Raw genomic sequence first — 16,303 nt, 5'->3', positions numbered from 1 at the left:
TACAGAGCTGCTCTGACTCCTTGATCACACACGTGGAGGGTCAGGGGACAGAGTCGCTTTGTGGCTTTGTGTTCTTGGTGTCGTACGTTGTTTGGGCTAAAATTAACACATGGGTAAAGAGCTTTGCCTTTCAGGATTGCCTTTGTTTGAAGAGAAGGCTAAACGCATAGATCCCTCACCCCCAAATCAAAGATGAACAAAGTAGTCTACATAGCACTCTGGGGAGGTGTCTATGTACTGTTTTTGCAACATCTTAATATGCAGAAGTGTTTTTTGACATTTTCAGGCACAGCATGCCTGCTGATATTATTTATTTCACATTTATATACTGCTTGATGGTAGTAAAACCTCCAAGCAGTTTACAAAAAAAGGAACCTTAAAAAATTCACATTAAAGCAGGTAAAAGATAACTAAAATCCACTGTAAGCAAAAGGAGATTCAAATGCATGTCAACATTCTGCATAGGCTTGTTTGTATTTTATATGGCTTTAAATTGTTTTTAATGCTGTAAGACACCATGGGAAAATAATGAATTTTGAATGGCAGCTCATAATTTTTTAAAAAATAAAAATACAATTCCTGTTTTGTAGGTGTGCTAAAGCTTTGGTGACTTTTGGTGCCCTGGTAAACCAGCCAAGTGAAGAATCCCAAGAAGCACCTCTTCACGTAGCAGCTAAGCATGGTCTTCCCGACCACACGCTCCTGTACCTGCGGTGCGGTGCTCTTGTGGACCAGAAGAACAGCCAGGAGGAGACCGCACTCAGTGTGGCTTGCAGAGAAGCAAAGAACAGGGAGAGCCAGCAGAGCTACTTGCAAGTATGTCAGCTGCTGCTGGAATATGGAGCAGAAGTCAACACTGTGGATGAAGAAGTGAAGACTCCGCTTCATAAAGCCTGCGGGAATGCTCATCACAGCTTGGTTGAGCTCCTGCTGAAGAGGAAAGCCGATGTCAACGCCATCGATTACAATGGGGCATATCCAATGTCGTGTGTCCTGCAGACTGCAGCTTTCAAGCGAGAGCAGCGGCCCCATCTCACAGTACAGACCCTGATAAACCACGGCTCTCAAAAACTGTGGCCCACAGCTTTTGTCAAGGTAAGTGAAATATACTCGGAGTCGAGAGTGGATTTCATGCTCTTTATTCAGCTCATAGTGGTGAGGAGGAATGGAAGTTCCCCCAGAATGTCTGCTTTATATACATTATTTACACAATGGGCCCCACGTGATTGGCTAATTCCCGGATTCTCCTGTAGGCCAATCAGGTTGCGAATTCCCTTCCACCTTGGAGCTGGATTGGGTGGCTTCTGTGGACCAATCAGACTGCTGCATTCTGAATCCTATTGTTCTAGGACCAATCAGACTGCTGCATTCTGGATCCTATTGTTCTAGGACCAATCAGACTGCTGCATTCTGAATCCTATTGTTCTAGGACCAATCAGACTGCTGCATTTTGGATCCTATTCAGCTCAGTACATAACAGTAAGGAACTGTCTTTGTGTTTATTGGTGCCTTTACTTCAGCTTTGAAATTCTACAACTCCCCTTCAGGAAGCAGAGCTTGTAGAAGACCCATCTCCAGCCATTCCAGGATTGGATAGATTGTTAACCCAGTGGATTACACCCTTCATTGGTCTGCTGACTAGATGCAGGCTCTTTTACTCAGCAGCTGGGGAGTTATTCTCACAATATTGGGGAGGGAATGTAAAAACGGCAGTCGAGCCGTCAGAGCCTTTTCCAGCCAACAGGCAGCTTTCCTCTATGCAGGATGCTGACAGGGAAAGACCTGTGCAACCAGACCCACCTTTGCAAGAATTGCCAGGCATGGTCATTCAAAGGGAATTGGAGAAGTTTTTGGTGCAGAACTGTTATAATCATCAGTGTTTATCATCAAAAGTGCTTTCCTGGTTTCAAAAGTTATCACAGGAAGATTCCACCATTTTGAGTTAGAATATCAGAGTTAGCTTGTTTTTCATATATTTGAAATGAAACTTGCTTATACCATAAAAACTAGGTGAAAGAAACCAAGTTGAACCAATTCAAACAGGTTCCAGAAAGTAGCAGGTTTAATCTACCAAGCTTTCACTAACTGGCATCACGTCAGTCTTGAGAGTTTCCATCTTGCTCTTCTAATCCTAATGGGCACAGCGCTGGATGCTCACATTCTCAATCCCTAACCTGTGTTTCTAAGTTAAAAATGAGTGAATTAACTCTTCAAGGCCATGACTCCAGCCCCTTCAAGGGCTGTCATAATAACTCTTTTAATGATTTGGGAATCTCTGATCCCAAGGAGGTCAGCCCAGCTTGTTAAAGTCTATACAGGTAATGTAGGAACTGTGAAGCATCTGTAGATTTGCCCTGCTTTGTAAGAACTATTTAAATAGTTTAAACAACCCTATTTGATTGAAATATGTGCAGTTCACATCTTAATAATAATAATAATAATAATTTTTATTTATATCCCGCCCTCCCCAGCCAAAGCCGGGCTCAGGGCGGCTAACAACAATCAAATAAACAATCAAATAATAACACATTCTAAAAATATTTCATTATAAAAATTAGTTAAAATCAAATTGATGGCAACCGATTAAACAAAATTCTGTGCAGGTTGCCAGAGGAGGGAGTCAGGCTGCGCCCTGACCAAAAGCTTGGCGGAACAACTCTGTCTTGCAGGCCCTGCGGAAAGATGTCAGGTCCCGCAGGGCCCTAGTCTCTTGTGACAGAGCATTCCACCAGTTTGGAGCCGCAGCCGAGAAGGCCCTGGCTCTAGTTGAGGCCAGCCTGACCTCTCTGAGGCCTGGGACCTTGAGGATGTTATTATTTGCAGACCGTAGGTTTCTCTGTGGGGCATACCAGGAGAGGCGGTCCCGTAGGTACGAGGGTCCTAGGCCGTATAGGGCTTTAAAGGTTAAAACCAGCACCTTAAACCTGATCCTGTACTCCACCGGGAGCCAGTGCAGCTGGTATAATACCGGATGAATGTGCTCTCGCAGCGAAGACCCCATAAGGAGTCTCGCCGCGGCATTCTGCACCCGCTGGAGTTTCTGGGTCAGTCTCAAGGGCAGCCCCACGTAGAGCGAGTTACAATAATCCAGTCTGGAGGTGACCGTCGCATGGATCACAGTGGCTAGGTCAGGACGAGAGAGATAAGGGGCCAACTGCTTAGCTTGGCGGAGATGAAAAAATGCCGCCTTTGTTATAGCTGTAATCTGCGACTCCATAGAGAGGGAGGTATCGAAGATTACACCCAAACTCTTAACGGACGGTGCTGGCACTAATTGCACCCCCGCAAGAGATGGGAGTTGCCCCCTCGATCCCATATCGTCCCGCCCCAGCCAGAGGACCTCTGTCTTCGAAGGATTTAACTTCAACCGGCTCCCACGTAACCATCCAGCCACCGCTTCCAGACATCTGGTCAGCGTGTCTGGGGCCGAGTCAGGATGGCCATCCATCAACAGATAGAGTTGGGTGTCATCAGCATACTGATGGCAACCCAGCCCAAAACTCCGGACAAGCTGGGCGAGGGGGCGCATAAAGATGTTAAAAAGCATCGGGGAGAGAATTGCACCCTGAGGCACTCCACACACCAAGGAGTGGCGTGATGACAATTCCCCCCCAAGCGCCACCCTCTGTCCCCGACCAGAGAGAAACGAGCGCAGCCATTGAAGGACTGTGCCCTGGATCCCCACGTCGGCAAGGCGGTGGTCCAGGAGTTCGTGATCGACCATGTCAAAGGCTGCTGACAGATCTAGAAGAATCAGCAGCCCTGACCCGCCTCGATCCAGCTGCCTGCGGAGATCATCTGTTAGGGCGACCAGAGCCGTCTCGGTCCCATGACCAGCGCGGAAGCCGGACTGGAATGGGTCTAGAGCAGATGGGTCTTGAGCAAAATTAACAATTTCCTTATTTCCCTCTACAAAAAAACAAAAAACACCCAAACTCTCCCTAACTCAAATTTCGGGTTGAGAATAAGGAAGGCATAAACTGGGCTTTTTAGTGGCTTGCAAAATAATCTAGTTTGACCATGGCAGCAGCTACTTCACATGGAGGACAGGCCACATACTGGGAGTCAATGTACAAATACCATTGACCTGCAGCAGTCACAGTGCTTAACCCATACCTTTCCCTCTCCCTCCCTCCCTCTCCCCCTCTCTCTCGATCTCTGTATTTACTGCAATGATTTTTCTTCCACTAGGTGCTGAAATCTTGTGCTTCTGTGCCAGAGATTATTGAAATCCTTTATAATTCTTACCCTCATCTTCCCATCTCTGAAAAATGGCTGGAAGTCATCCCAAATGAAGAATTTCAGGTAACAGCTATACAAATTGTGTTGCTTATATTTGTTTATCTAATCCGGGTTTGATTTTGCAACTTTAGCAAATGGAGTAAAGCATAATCAGATTAACATGTGTCACACTACAGCCATAAAACTTCTTTTAAAATAAAGTTTATTATTATTTCATTTTATAATGTATATAAAACAGAGAGAACCAATTATAACAATAGACAAAAGTGAAAAGGGGGGGACGCTATAAAATAGGCACACGGAATGATTATAGTTGCACATAGGTTAAAATAACAACGCCCAAGCAAAGGCTTATCAACATTATCAGATTATAAAGTATAGTTTCAGATTTTCCAGGCTTGCGATGAGCATTGCCTTGAACAGGCTTCCTCAACCTCGGCCCTCCAGATGTTTTTGAGACTACAATTCCCATCATCCCTGACCACTGGTCCTGCTAGCTAGGGATCATGGGAGTTGTAGGCCAAAAACATCTGGAGGGCCGAGTTTGAGGAATGCTGGTTCTGCTGCATATGTCATAAAAGAAACTTTCTATTTTGGAGATTCTATTTCTTGTCAAAATCTTAAATTAAGTGTAACTTTCTCCATTATACTTATATTGCAAAGTGAGCAGTAACTGTACCAAGCATCCAGTGTAAGATTCTGGGCTGTTTTCCAGAACTATTTGTGTTGCCAAAATAAGAACAATTCTTTTGTGCTGTTTTGTCTAGGATGCGTGCAATGTTGTTAATTGTTATTTATTTGTCTGTTTACATGGTTTATATACCGCCATTTAGCAGTGCTGCCAGGGCAATTTACAAAAACATGGCAAAACAGAAAAATACACATGGAATATAATAAATTACAACATACTGAAATTATAATACATTAAGAAGGCTGGGAGAAATGTTACCAAAAAGAATGCCTGGTGACCCACATATAGTAATGTTGGTAACAAGTTAGCTTCTCCATGGACAGAACTCCATAACTGGAGACTCTTGTTTTGAACTCTATGGAAAGAACAAGCAAGCCTTTTTAAAAGTGCTGTGCCAGGGGCTGTGCCCTTCCTGGAAGCCATAGTGCCAGCTGCCTGGTTTCATCCCAGTTCAAGTGGAGTCTCTCTCTTTTGAACAGGCCTGGCTTCTCCCAAAATGTTCCCCAGTACCTAACAAATCCAGATCCCTCTTCCCAACACCACCATTGACACATACCTGTACCTGTCTAGATAACCCTACATGTGGAACAGGTGGTATTTGGACTGGCGAGAGACAGTGTGGTGTAGTGGTTAGTGTGCTGGCCCCAGGAGATCAGGGTTCAAATCCCCACTCAGCCATGAAGCTCACTGGGGGACCTTGGGCCAGGCACTACCTTGCAGCCTTTCCTACCTCACAGGGTTGCTGTGAGGGTGAAACGAGAGCAGAGCACCATTCATGCCACCTTGAGCTCCCTGAATAAAAAGGTGGGGATATCAATTGAAGAAATAAAGACAGTAAAGAAAATCTCAGAAAACAGCTGCTTTGTAGGGCCTGCCTGTCAGCATCTTACCAAGCAAGGTAGAGTTCACTTCCAGGAACTCCCAGCTCCTGAAGCCACTGGTGCCAGCATGCACCCCTGACTCCTCCCCAGCACTATCTACCAGCCCATCTAGATGATGAGCAAGGTAAAGGGTGAAGGTAAAGGACCCCTGGACGGTTAAGTCCGCTCAAATTTGACTCATCTCTACTTTCAGGCCAAGGGAGCCAGCATTTGTCCACAGACAGCTTTTCCAGGCCATGTGGCCAGCAGGACTAAACTGCTTCTGGAGCACAGAACACCATAACAAGTGCCAGAGCACACTTTTGAACAGCTAGGTTGGCAGGAGCTGGGACAGAGCAATGGGAGCTCACCCCATCACGTGGATTTGAACTACCAATCTTCCCATCAGCATGCCCAGGAGGTTCAGTTGTTTAGACCACAGCACCACCCACGTCCCTTATGATGAGCAACATCACCCTGCAGTCTGCCGGCCCATCACACACCCAGCTCTCCTTGATCCTAATGATCAAATCACCCACTACTAGTATCCCTCCAGCCCCTGATAGAAGCATCCTTAGCCCAAGAGGATCACTGGTCATCCCCCAAGGAATGGGACCCTTCTAAGCAGCTTAAAGGAATTGCATAGTCGTCTTCTCTGGATTAATCTTTCCTGCTTGAGGACTTAACCATCCAGGGGTCCTTTACCTTTTACCTGTATGGAAGAAGAAGAGAAAGTTGCTGGTCTCCTCTTGGCTCCTCTCACTCACATTTTTAATCTGCTTATGGAGCTCTCTGGTTTTCTGAAACATTCCACTCTTGTGTTCAAAGGCTGTAATCCTAAATACACTTATCACAGGGACTTACATCCAGTCTGAATAAGCATGCATTGCCGCCAGAGCATTTTACCTTGTGGCACCTATATTTTCTTTTTACTCTACAATCCCATCTGAGAATGCTTTCCAACCACTACCCTGACCCAGTTTCCTCCCAAATTTTCCTTTTAGGTGCTCTAATCTCATCCAAGGCTAAGAGAATTTCCTCTAAACTGAACATTGATTAGGAGTTTGGGGGTAAATTTCATAATCCACTGTGTGAGAGTAGTGCTTTGTAAATAGCACCTGAACCTTTAATTATCTAATTATTTTGGGATGGTCTCCTCCAGGGCATTACAAAGGAAGCTTTCCTGAGCTGTCAGTGCTTTAGCAAGTGAGTGGGGAGTAAAACAATGTATGGTTTCACTCTCTTCAAAATACAGAGTAACAGGATGACTCAGGGCAGCCTTGGCAGCATCAGATTTCTTTAGAGGACTTTGTGCTGAAGATTTATAGGCTGTGTGTGTGTGACAACCATCTATTTAATCAATCAATCAAATACCTTTATTGGCATCACAGTGTAAAATGTTTCAAGTAACTGGAATAATTAAAAAGACAAGGGTGAAGCTATCGAGGGTTATAAGGTCACACTATAGTCGTGTGCATTTGGATATTCTGCTATGCCCTGTCTATTTCCCGAAAGGATAGTTGGTTGGGAACCCTGTCGGGTAAAATTGTAGCTAAAAAGGAAGCTACTAAAGCAGTAATATCTTTGTCCTGATCTGCCGGGAGAAACCTTATTTGGCTTCTTCTCGGAGTTGTGGGCCGGAGGTCCAACATTTTGCTCAGCATCAGTTGGCGAGGTCTGCTGTGTAAAGGGCAATCTAAGAGAATGTAGTCCATTGAATCTAAGTTAGCTAGTTACATGTTAAATGATTGAGTGGAGTTTTGGGTTTCAGAGAATGTGCAAAGTTCCTTCCAGGAGAGAGGTTCAGAGAGAGAGGTTCATTCTTAACCTTGTTGAATGATTCCAAGAGATGAAATACGAGGTGAAGCTTCACCTCTTTATGGAAATTCAGGATCAGGAGAAGTGTACAGGGGTGTCGACAGATTGTTTGTCTCAGTGGTCTAGATGGCCAATCAGATATTTATTTAGTGACCTCTTCAGTGATTCTGCACATATTACAAAAGAACCAGCCAGTTCAACCTGAGGATGTATAATGGAAAATAAAATTATAAAGCCCAGGATATACCTATAGGGGTCATAGGGGTGCAGTATCAAAGACCCTCAAGAGGGAACTGTTCAGAATATAGGCATTTGAAATACAGTCATACCTCAGGTTACAGCCGCTTCAGGTTGCGTTTTTCGGGTTATGCACCCGCCGAAACCCGGAAGTACCAGAATGGGTTTCGGTGGTCACGCTTTGCACATACGCAGAAGCGCCGAATTGCAACCCTGCGTGTGCGCATACGCGCCACTGTGGGTTGCAAATGTGCATCCTGCATGCATCACGTTCACAACCCGAGCATCCACTGTATAGGTAAATATGTTGTTGTTCTGTCACAGGATTATGCTGATTTTGTTGCATAATTTATTAAACGTGTTGCACTGAGATTTATGTTTTTAATCGTTTTGAATATGATTGTTTTTATCTGCTGGTTGGGGGAGACTCATATAAGAAACTGAGAAAGTGAGCGGGTGGCCAAGTCATACAAATCACTGCCACTTTCACAAAAATGCGATGACTGCTGTATTTTTTTCATTCTTTCTCAATATAATTATGCTGCTGGTCCTAATCATCAGTTGACAAATACCTCATATTACTAACTCTGGTTAAATCATCTTTTTTTTCTTGCCTCAGTAATGGACTGGATGAGAGTCAACAAACTGAAACTCAATCCAGATAAGATGGAGGCCCTGTTAGTGGGGGGGGGGGGGTCCCTGTTAGCAGAAGGCTGGGAGGTGGCTTGCTCCCAGTGGGCTGCACTCCCTCTGAAGGAGCAGGTACATAGCACGGGGGTCCTCCTGGATCCTTTGCTGTCGCTTGAGGCTCAGGTGGCCTCGGTGGCGCAGAGTGCCTGAATGGGGTAACTGTGCCCCTGAAGGACCAGGTGCGCAGCCTGGGAGTCATTTTGGACTCACAGCTGTCCATGGAGGCACAGGTCAAATCTGTATCCAGGGCAGCTGTTTACCAGCTCCATCTGGTACGCAGGCTGAGACCCTACCTGCCCGCGGACTGCCTCGCCAGAGTGGTGCATGCTCTGGTTATCTCCCGCTTGGATTACTGCAATGCGCTCTACGTGGGGCTACCTTTGAAGGTGACCCGGAAACTACAACTAATCCAGAATGCGGCAGCTAGACTGGTGACTGGGAGCGGCTGCAGAGACCACATAACACCGGTCTTGAAAGACCTACATTGGCTCCCAGTACATTTCCGAGCACAATTCAAAGTGTTGGTGCTGACCTTTAAAGCCCTAAACGGCCTCGGTCCAGTATATCTGAAGGAGCGTCTCCCCCCCCCATCGTTCTACCCGGACACTGAGGTCCAGCACCGAGGGCCTTCTGGTGGTTCCCTCACTGCGAGAAGCCAAGTTACAGGGAACCAGGCAGAGGGCCTTCTCGGTAGTGGCGCCTTCCCTGTGGAACGCCCTCCCACCAGATGTCAAAGAGAACAACAACTACCAGGCTTTTAGAAGACATCTGAAGGCAGCCCTGTTTAGGGAAGCTTTTAATGTTTGATGTATTATAGTATTTTAATATTCTTTTGGAAGCCGCCCAGAGTGGCTGGGGAAACCCAGCCAGATGGGCGGGGTATAAATAATAAATTATTTATTTATTATTATTATTATTATTATTATTATTATTATTATTATTATTATATCAGCTTGGGCTGCGCCCCTATTTGGACAGGGACAGTCCGACTTCTGTCATCTATGCTCTGGTAACCTCTAGGTTAGATTACTGCAATGCAGTATATGTGGGGCTGCCTCTGAAGATGGTTTAGAAACTTCAGCTGGTGCAGAATTCGATGACCAGGTTGCTCACAGAAGCAAGACGGTTTGAGCATATTGCACTGATCCTGGCCCAACTGCACTGGCTGCCAGTTATTTTCCAGGCCCAATTCAAAGTGCTAGTTTTGACCTATAAAGCCTTAAACAGCTCAGGACCACAATACCTCAAGAACCACCTCTCTCCATATAATCTGTTCTGGACTCTGAGACCCTTCTTCACGTTCCTCCTCCTCAAGAGATCCGGAGGGTGGCAGCACAAGAATTGGTCTTCTCTGTGGAATGCTCTCCCCTGGGAAGTTCGCCTGGTGCCTTCATTACAGTGGTACCTCAGGTTACAGACGCTTCAGGTTACAGACTCCGCTAACCCAGGAATAGTGCTTCAGGTTAAGAACTTTGCTTCAGGATGAGAACAAAAAATGTGCTCCAGCGGCGCAGCAGCAGCAGCAGGAGGCCCATTAGCTAAAGTGGTGCTTGAGGTTAAGAACAGTTTCAGGTTAAGAACAGACCTCCGGAACGAATTAAGTACTTAACCTGAGGTACCACTGTATATACTTTTAGACACCAGGAGAAAATGTTTATCTTCAACCAAGCCTTTGGCTGATTAATATTTTATGGCCTTTTAAATGTGTTTGTGGGAGGGGGGGTTACTGGTTTGTCTTTGTTTTTGTTTTATTATGAATTTTGCCTTCTCATTTTGAATTTTTATGCCGTGAACCACCCCGTGATCTTTGGATGCAGAGCAGTATAAAGGTAAAGGTAAAGGTAAAGGGACCCATGACCATTAGGTCCAGTCGCGGACGAATCTGGGGTTGCGGTGCTCATCTCGCTTTACTGGCCGGCGTACAGCTTCCGGGTCATGTGGCCAGCATGACTAAGCTGCTTCTGGCAAACCAGAGCAGCGCACAGAAGCACCGTTTACCTTCCCGCTGGAGTGGTACCTATTTATCTACTTGCACTTTGGACGTGCTTTCGAACTGCTAGGTTGGCAGGAGCAGGGACCGAGCAATGGGAGCTCACTAGGCTCTCTGTGGTTTAACCCACAGTGCCATAAATAAATAGATAAATTCCAGGTAGTCACACTTTGCAAACTGTTCTTTCTCTTTCAGAGGCATCTATCTTTCTATGAGTCCTTCCAGAATCAGATGTACAAGGTCCGGTGTCTGCAACATTTGTGCCGCTGTGCCATCAGGAGAAAATTTGGCAGCAGGTGCCATTTTCTCATCCCTTTACTGCCTGTTCCCAAACCACTACAAAATTATCTGCTGTTAGAACCTGAGGGAGTCTTGCTTTGAATATCTTGTCCCAAGCCACCAAATCTCATCATATCTTGGTCCTCATTGGCGCATGATAAATGAATTGCTTATGAATACAGTAAAGGTTTTCCCCATTTTCTAACAAATAAGTGCTTTCAGGGGTTTACATTAATAAAACCACAGATTATTACAATGACTTGAAGCTTTTATTTGCATACCATTTCTGTAAAATGTACTTTGGAAATCTTTTGATGCACTTTTGTTTGTGGCCTCACAGATTTTAGTGATCTGTTAATACAATATGAATAGCACAAATAATTCACAGTAACAAGAATAGAGGCTTTGGAACATTTAGGTAAATAAAATTTCATACTCAAGTGCTGAACTCTAGTAAAATGTCATTTTTTTCAATAATGTTTTTATTTTCCAAAATAATAGTAATTGATGACTGAATTCCGAATTAACAAACTATTGATAAAGAGCTAATAAAATGTGAAGGAACAGCTTGTAATGGCAATGTTGTCATAATCTTTGATTTAAAAAATGTAATTTAGAAATAAGCATCTCTGTTTATTACTGTGGTGTTTTTTTACCAAAGGAGTGCAAATGGAATCCTGGTTTCAAAGCAGCCTCCTGACTTCCCGAAAGCTGAAAGCAGCAGCTAGGAGAGTCCCAAAGCACTGCCTCTCCAAGGACCTCTGTTATTTTCCCACCTCTCTCTCGCTGCTTCCCAAATAATTCTGCCTGTGTCCTCTATACAGAGCGCGGGTCATGTGGTGATATTCAGCTAAGTACTACTTGGAGTTGAACGGTTGAAATTAATGAGCATGGCTAAATTAGGTCTGTTAATTTCAATAGGCCTACTCTGAGTAAAACTTAGCTGATGAAATCCTGTGCAAAATGCACATGAAACCTAAAGGTAAAGGGACCCCTGACCATTAGGTCCAGTTGTGACCAACTCTGGGGTTGCGGCGCTCATCTCGCTTTATTGGCCGAGGAAGCTGGCGTACAGCTTCCAGGTCATGTGGCCAGCATGACTAAGCCGCCTCTGGCGAACCAGAGCAGCACACAGAAACACCGTTTACCTTCCCGCCGGAGTGGTACCTATTTATCTACTTGCACTTTGATGTGCTTTTGAACCGCTAGGTTGGCAGGAGCAGGGACCGAGCAACGGGAGCTCATCCCATCGCGGGGATTCGAACCGCCGACCCTCTGATCTGCAAGTCCCAGGCTCTGTGGTTTAACCCACAGCGCCACCCGCGTCCCTTCATGAAACCTAAGCAGGCAGCATATTGGGCTGAAAGCTCCAGCAGCAAGCCAGGGAGGGAGGAAATGTCTGAGTCAGGCTCAGGAGTTCCAAAGCTGAAATGGGGGGCTGTGCTGTTTAGAAGCAAAGAAGGGCAGAGAATAAATTAACAACTAAATGGCAAGTGCTTATATTCTAGGAGAGGACACCAGATTCCAAGATCCCATCACTGCCACCACTGCTAGCATGACATCCAAGGAAAAGTCCCCATTAGCACTGGTTGCCAATTTGCTTCCTTTTTCATAGTTACTTATTTACCGTATTTTTCGCCCTTTAGGACGCACTTTTTCCCCTCCAAAAATGAAGGGGAAATGTGTGTGCGTCCTATGGGGCGAATGTAGGCTTTCGCTGAAGCCTGGAGAGCGAGAGGCGTCGGTGCGCACTGACCCCTTTCGCTCTCCACGCTTCAGGAAGCTATCCGCAAGCCTTGCGCGCCCGGCGGGAGGTCCCGCCGGGCGCGTGAGGCTTGGGGCGGCAGCCTGTTCTGGGGGCTGGGGTCGGGGGAAGCTCGGGCTTCCCCCGCCCCAGCCCCAGCCCCAGCCCCAGCCCCGCGGCTGGGGGGGGGGAAATAATTTTTTTAAATTCATTTCCCCCCCCCCAAAAAAACGAGGTGCGCCTTATATGGCGAAAAATACGGTATATACCGTACATGTTTATTCAAAAATTACAATACGGCTTTGTCCACTGCCATATCACAGAATCATCTCTCCAGTCCTCAATTCCATATCACTGTCATGTTGGCTCGCTGCCAAATATCTTCAATAGGCCGAATAGCCAGTTTGCTTTCTGAACTAATTCAGAGTATTGGTCTTTCAAAAGGGCTGCAAACATTCTTTGTTTCCAGGGTGTCTTAATAACTGCCTTTTTTATGAGAACTGCTCAGGAGTTTCGTTCAACATCAGATTGATTGTTCCTAAGAGACTACAATATGAAAACACTGAAATAAAATACTCCAAGTAGTTCAATGCTATCACTTGTGGACTGAACTGAGATAAAGGCTCGTGAGTGTTCATATGTGTTAATTGGCTTACCAATGCCATGAGATATGTGCTATCAACAACCATGGTTAATCCAGTGTAGGGTAAGGTGGCATCTGCTAGTACAATGGGGCTTCTCCATACTCCCTCCATCCCCCCAAATTTGTTCCAGAGGAATGGGAGCCCTCTGGACAGGTTTGGAGGGTCCAGGCTCTTGAGGGGAGAAGCCAGTAGTTCTGTTGTACTAGCAGTACATTATTCCTTTTGTGCAAGTGGGCAGACATAACTGGACCTAACCCATAATTATCACTGTCTGTACTTTGCAGCATCTCATTTTCCTCTTAACTCACTGCTTACAATTTCACCTTGCAAAACCGTGTGTGTGTGTGTGTGTGTGTGTGTGTGTGTATGCACACGCACCTATAACTCAGGCAATACCTCTTGCCTCTGATGACAAGGACTGTAGTGCAAGGAAACTTATGCCATAATAAATTAGTTAGTCTTTAAGCTGGCAGAAGACTCTTTAGAATAGCCAGCCAACATTTCCCTGTATTTCAGTGGAGCTTTTAAAAGTTTCCCCTGTAAAACAGGAAAAGAAAATAGAAAGTTGTTCTTTTTGTATTTCCATCTATACTGTATATTTAGCATAGGTAAAATATTTCAGCTATACTTATGTGACATGGGTTCTGACCCTCTTTAGAGATACCCTAGTGTATCTGAATAAAAAAAGAGGGTACCATATGAATAGCACAGATGTTGACAAACTTTGCATAGCCAAGCTACACACACACACACACACACAATTAAGATGAAAGGAAGATAGTGGGCTGCATAAAAGGAAGGAGAACAAAGGAAAAGAGGTGGAGCAGTCCCACATGGATTCTCAGCATTGTTCCAGAGCCCCAGAGGAGACAACCTAGGAAGCCGAAAAGCCACACTGACCTGCAGGACCTGTCAATCAAAGAACGAAGGGATGCAGTTGCCTACATCACACTGATGAGAAGGTAAAAGAACAACTCTTCCTTATCATACTAAAGATCCACACAGAGCTCCTTTTTAAGACCCCCAAAAGCAAATGCAGCCCACCCAACTTAAATGTGTAATCCTAATAAATTTTAATTTGAAAACTCCTTTCATACTACCTACTTCATATGTGCAGCTCTGCCCCCTCTGCAAAAAAAAAACTTACAAAAGCAGACTTGATTTGTGAAATAGAATTTGTTACAATTTGGAAATTTCGGGATTATAAAACTCTGGGGTCTTTTCCCAGCTCTTCACAGTATTCTTCTCCCCACCCTGCTGCCTCCCCATTCATCATCAGATTGGCAGCAAAATTATTTATTGCAGAATATTCCAGATCTGTGGGAAGGGAAAATCAGATTATTGTGCCATATTGCAGACCACGTGGAAAAATGACACAAAGCACATTTTCTAGGTCTGCTTCCGAATGCTGAGAATAAGCAAAATACCATCATCTCTGCTGCACTGGATGCCAGTTTGATGAAAGCTGCTGTTTTATTCCAGCTAAAATTACATTCCCTAAATATTATTCCTGAACAAAATGGCTTCAGAATTGCTCTTAGTAATTTAGTAAAGGAAACCAAATTATTTCTAGAATAAAATCCTAAACACAAACAGAAATAACAGATCTCTCTACACCGTTTGTCATGGATAGGTGAGATTCCAGCATCTCTGGTTGAGATTCCAGGTTCCTTCACCAACTCCACAATTCTCGGCTTCTACACTTAAAATAGCATTTCCTTGGTTTCCTCTAAAATGATAACACCAAGTCTTCTTCCTTGTAGGGCACTCAAAATACCCTTCCATCTTCCAACATTTTTAACTAACAGACTTAATTTGTATTCAAAACAGAAAGACAGGCAGCTGTACATCACATTAAAATACTTTTATTTCACAAAATATGGCTCTTAGTCTGAGTTTTAATTAACTTGCTGAAAGTTTAATTAATTTGCTACAATTAACAGAATTTTCTGTTCTTTGCTGTACAGCACACACAAATTCATTTTTCCCACCTGTAAAAAATACAACCCTTCTCTTTTTTGTTGACCACCTTGTTTACCTTGACCGTACTCAAATTTTCAAATTATTAATCTTTTCAGAAAAACTGAAGAAATGTGCTTTATTACATGAGATCAATCTACATGGCATAGCTATAGTCTAGTTAATGGAAAACACGTGAGAAGTATATGCATATGCCAGCTTTCTATGCCCATATATTTTAAAATACTTAACTGATGTGAAATCTTCAAAATTTAATACAATGGTTATTTTAAGTGGGCTTATTATAGGCCTGAAGGAAACACCCTTTAGGATATCCCACCTCCTAATTGGAGCATAGTGGCAATTGGTTATTGCTGTTTTAAATGAATTGGTTTAATTCTGCATGAATCGCAGTCGCAAAAACATTTTGCAGAGCTTCTTAGTCATCATTTTGTTATCAGTGGGTAGCACCATATATAACCCTGACAAGCAGCATAATGGTTCCTTCACATTCTCGTCTACATATATCTTTTGCATACCCCAATTTATATAACTCTTCAAATTACCATTATATTATTGTGGCAATAAATTAATTAACAGGATATCAATCAACATTATACAGATGCCACTTAAGAAGATGACCATAAGCATTAGGCCCAATTCATACTTAAGCACATCAAATTTGCTCAGTTTTCATAATATCCTATGTAGTTTCATTGCTTCCCTTGCTGCAAATTGGAACATGGTTTTTGGAGTTTCTTGGCTTCACAAAATTAAAAACCAGCCTGATTAACATCATACAGCCTGAAAGTAAACATGCATAAGAAGTAAATCTCCACTATATAAATGAGGTTGACTCCCAAGTAAGTATGCATATAACTGCCGCCATCAGTCACGTTCCTCCTCAATCACAAAAATAAGATATGAGTTTGGTCAAACGCATATGTTTAATATTTGCCATATCTGTATTATATAGTTCTATGGCCTGATTAAGGTACAACGAACGCATCTGTAGAGGAAGGGAAACAGCTGTGAACTGAATTAAAGCACGCATGCATTTATAAAAGGAAGACCGTGTGGCCATCTACCTTGTACTTTGGGGAGGGCAGGTCAGGACACAGAGAAAACCGTGGGCCAAGGTTTTGGTGC

The 16,303-nt window shown here is 44.1% G+C and overlaps 1 protein-coding gene across 2 annotated transcripts in view; it reads left to right on the top strand.

Moving 5' to 3' along the window:
• ASB18 (ankyrin repeat and SOCS box containing 18) overlaps window positions 1-11,384 on the top strand; it is a 40,911-nt gene extending 29,527 nt beyond the window's left edge. For both annotated transcript variants that reach the window (XM_083474206.1, XM_083474205.1), the window contains exons 3-5: window positions 591-1,095; window positions 4,192-4,305; window positions 10,724-11,384. In XM_083474206.1, the coding sequence (XP_083330332.1) occupies window positions 591-1,095; window positions 4,192-4,305; window positions 10,724-10,909 (805 nt within the window). In that variant the 3' untranslated portion in view covers window positions 10,910-11,384. The remainder of the gene's footprint in view (window positions 1-590; window positions 1,096-4,191; window positions 4,306-10,723) is intronic.
• The last annotated feature ends 4,919 nt before the right edge of the window (window positions 11,385-16,303 follow it).

This window comes from Podarcis liolepis (assembly GCF_965112155.1).
Source record: "Podarcis liolepis genome assembly, chromosome: 1".
NCBI classification, from domain to species: Eukaryota; Metazoa; Chordata; class Lepidosauria; order Squamata; family Lacertidae; genus Podarcis; species Podarcis liolepis.
The sequence above is the reverse complement of the archived record's forward strand: the minus strand, read 5'-3'. Positions and strand labels throughout refer to the sequence as shown.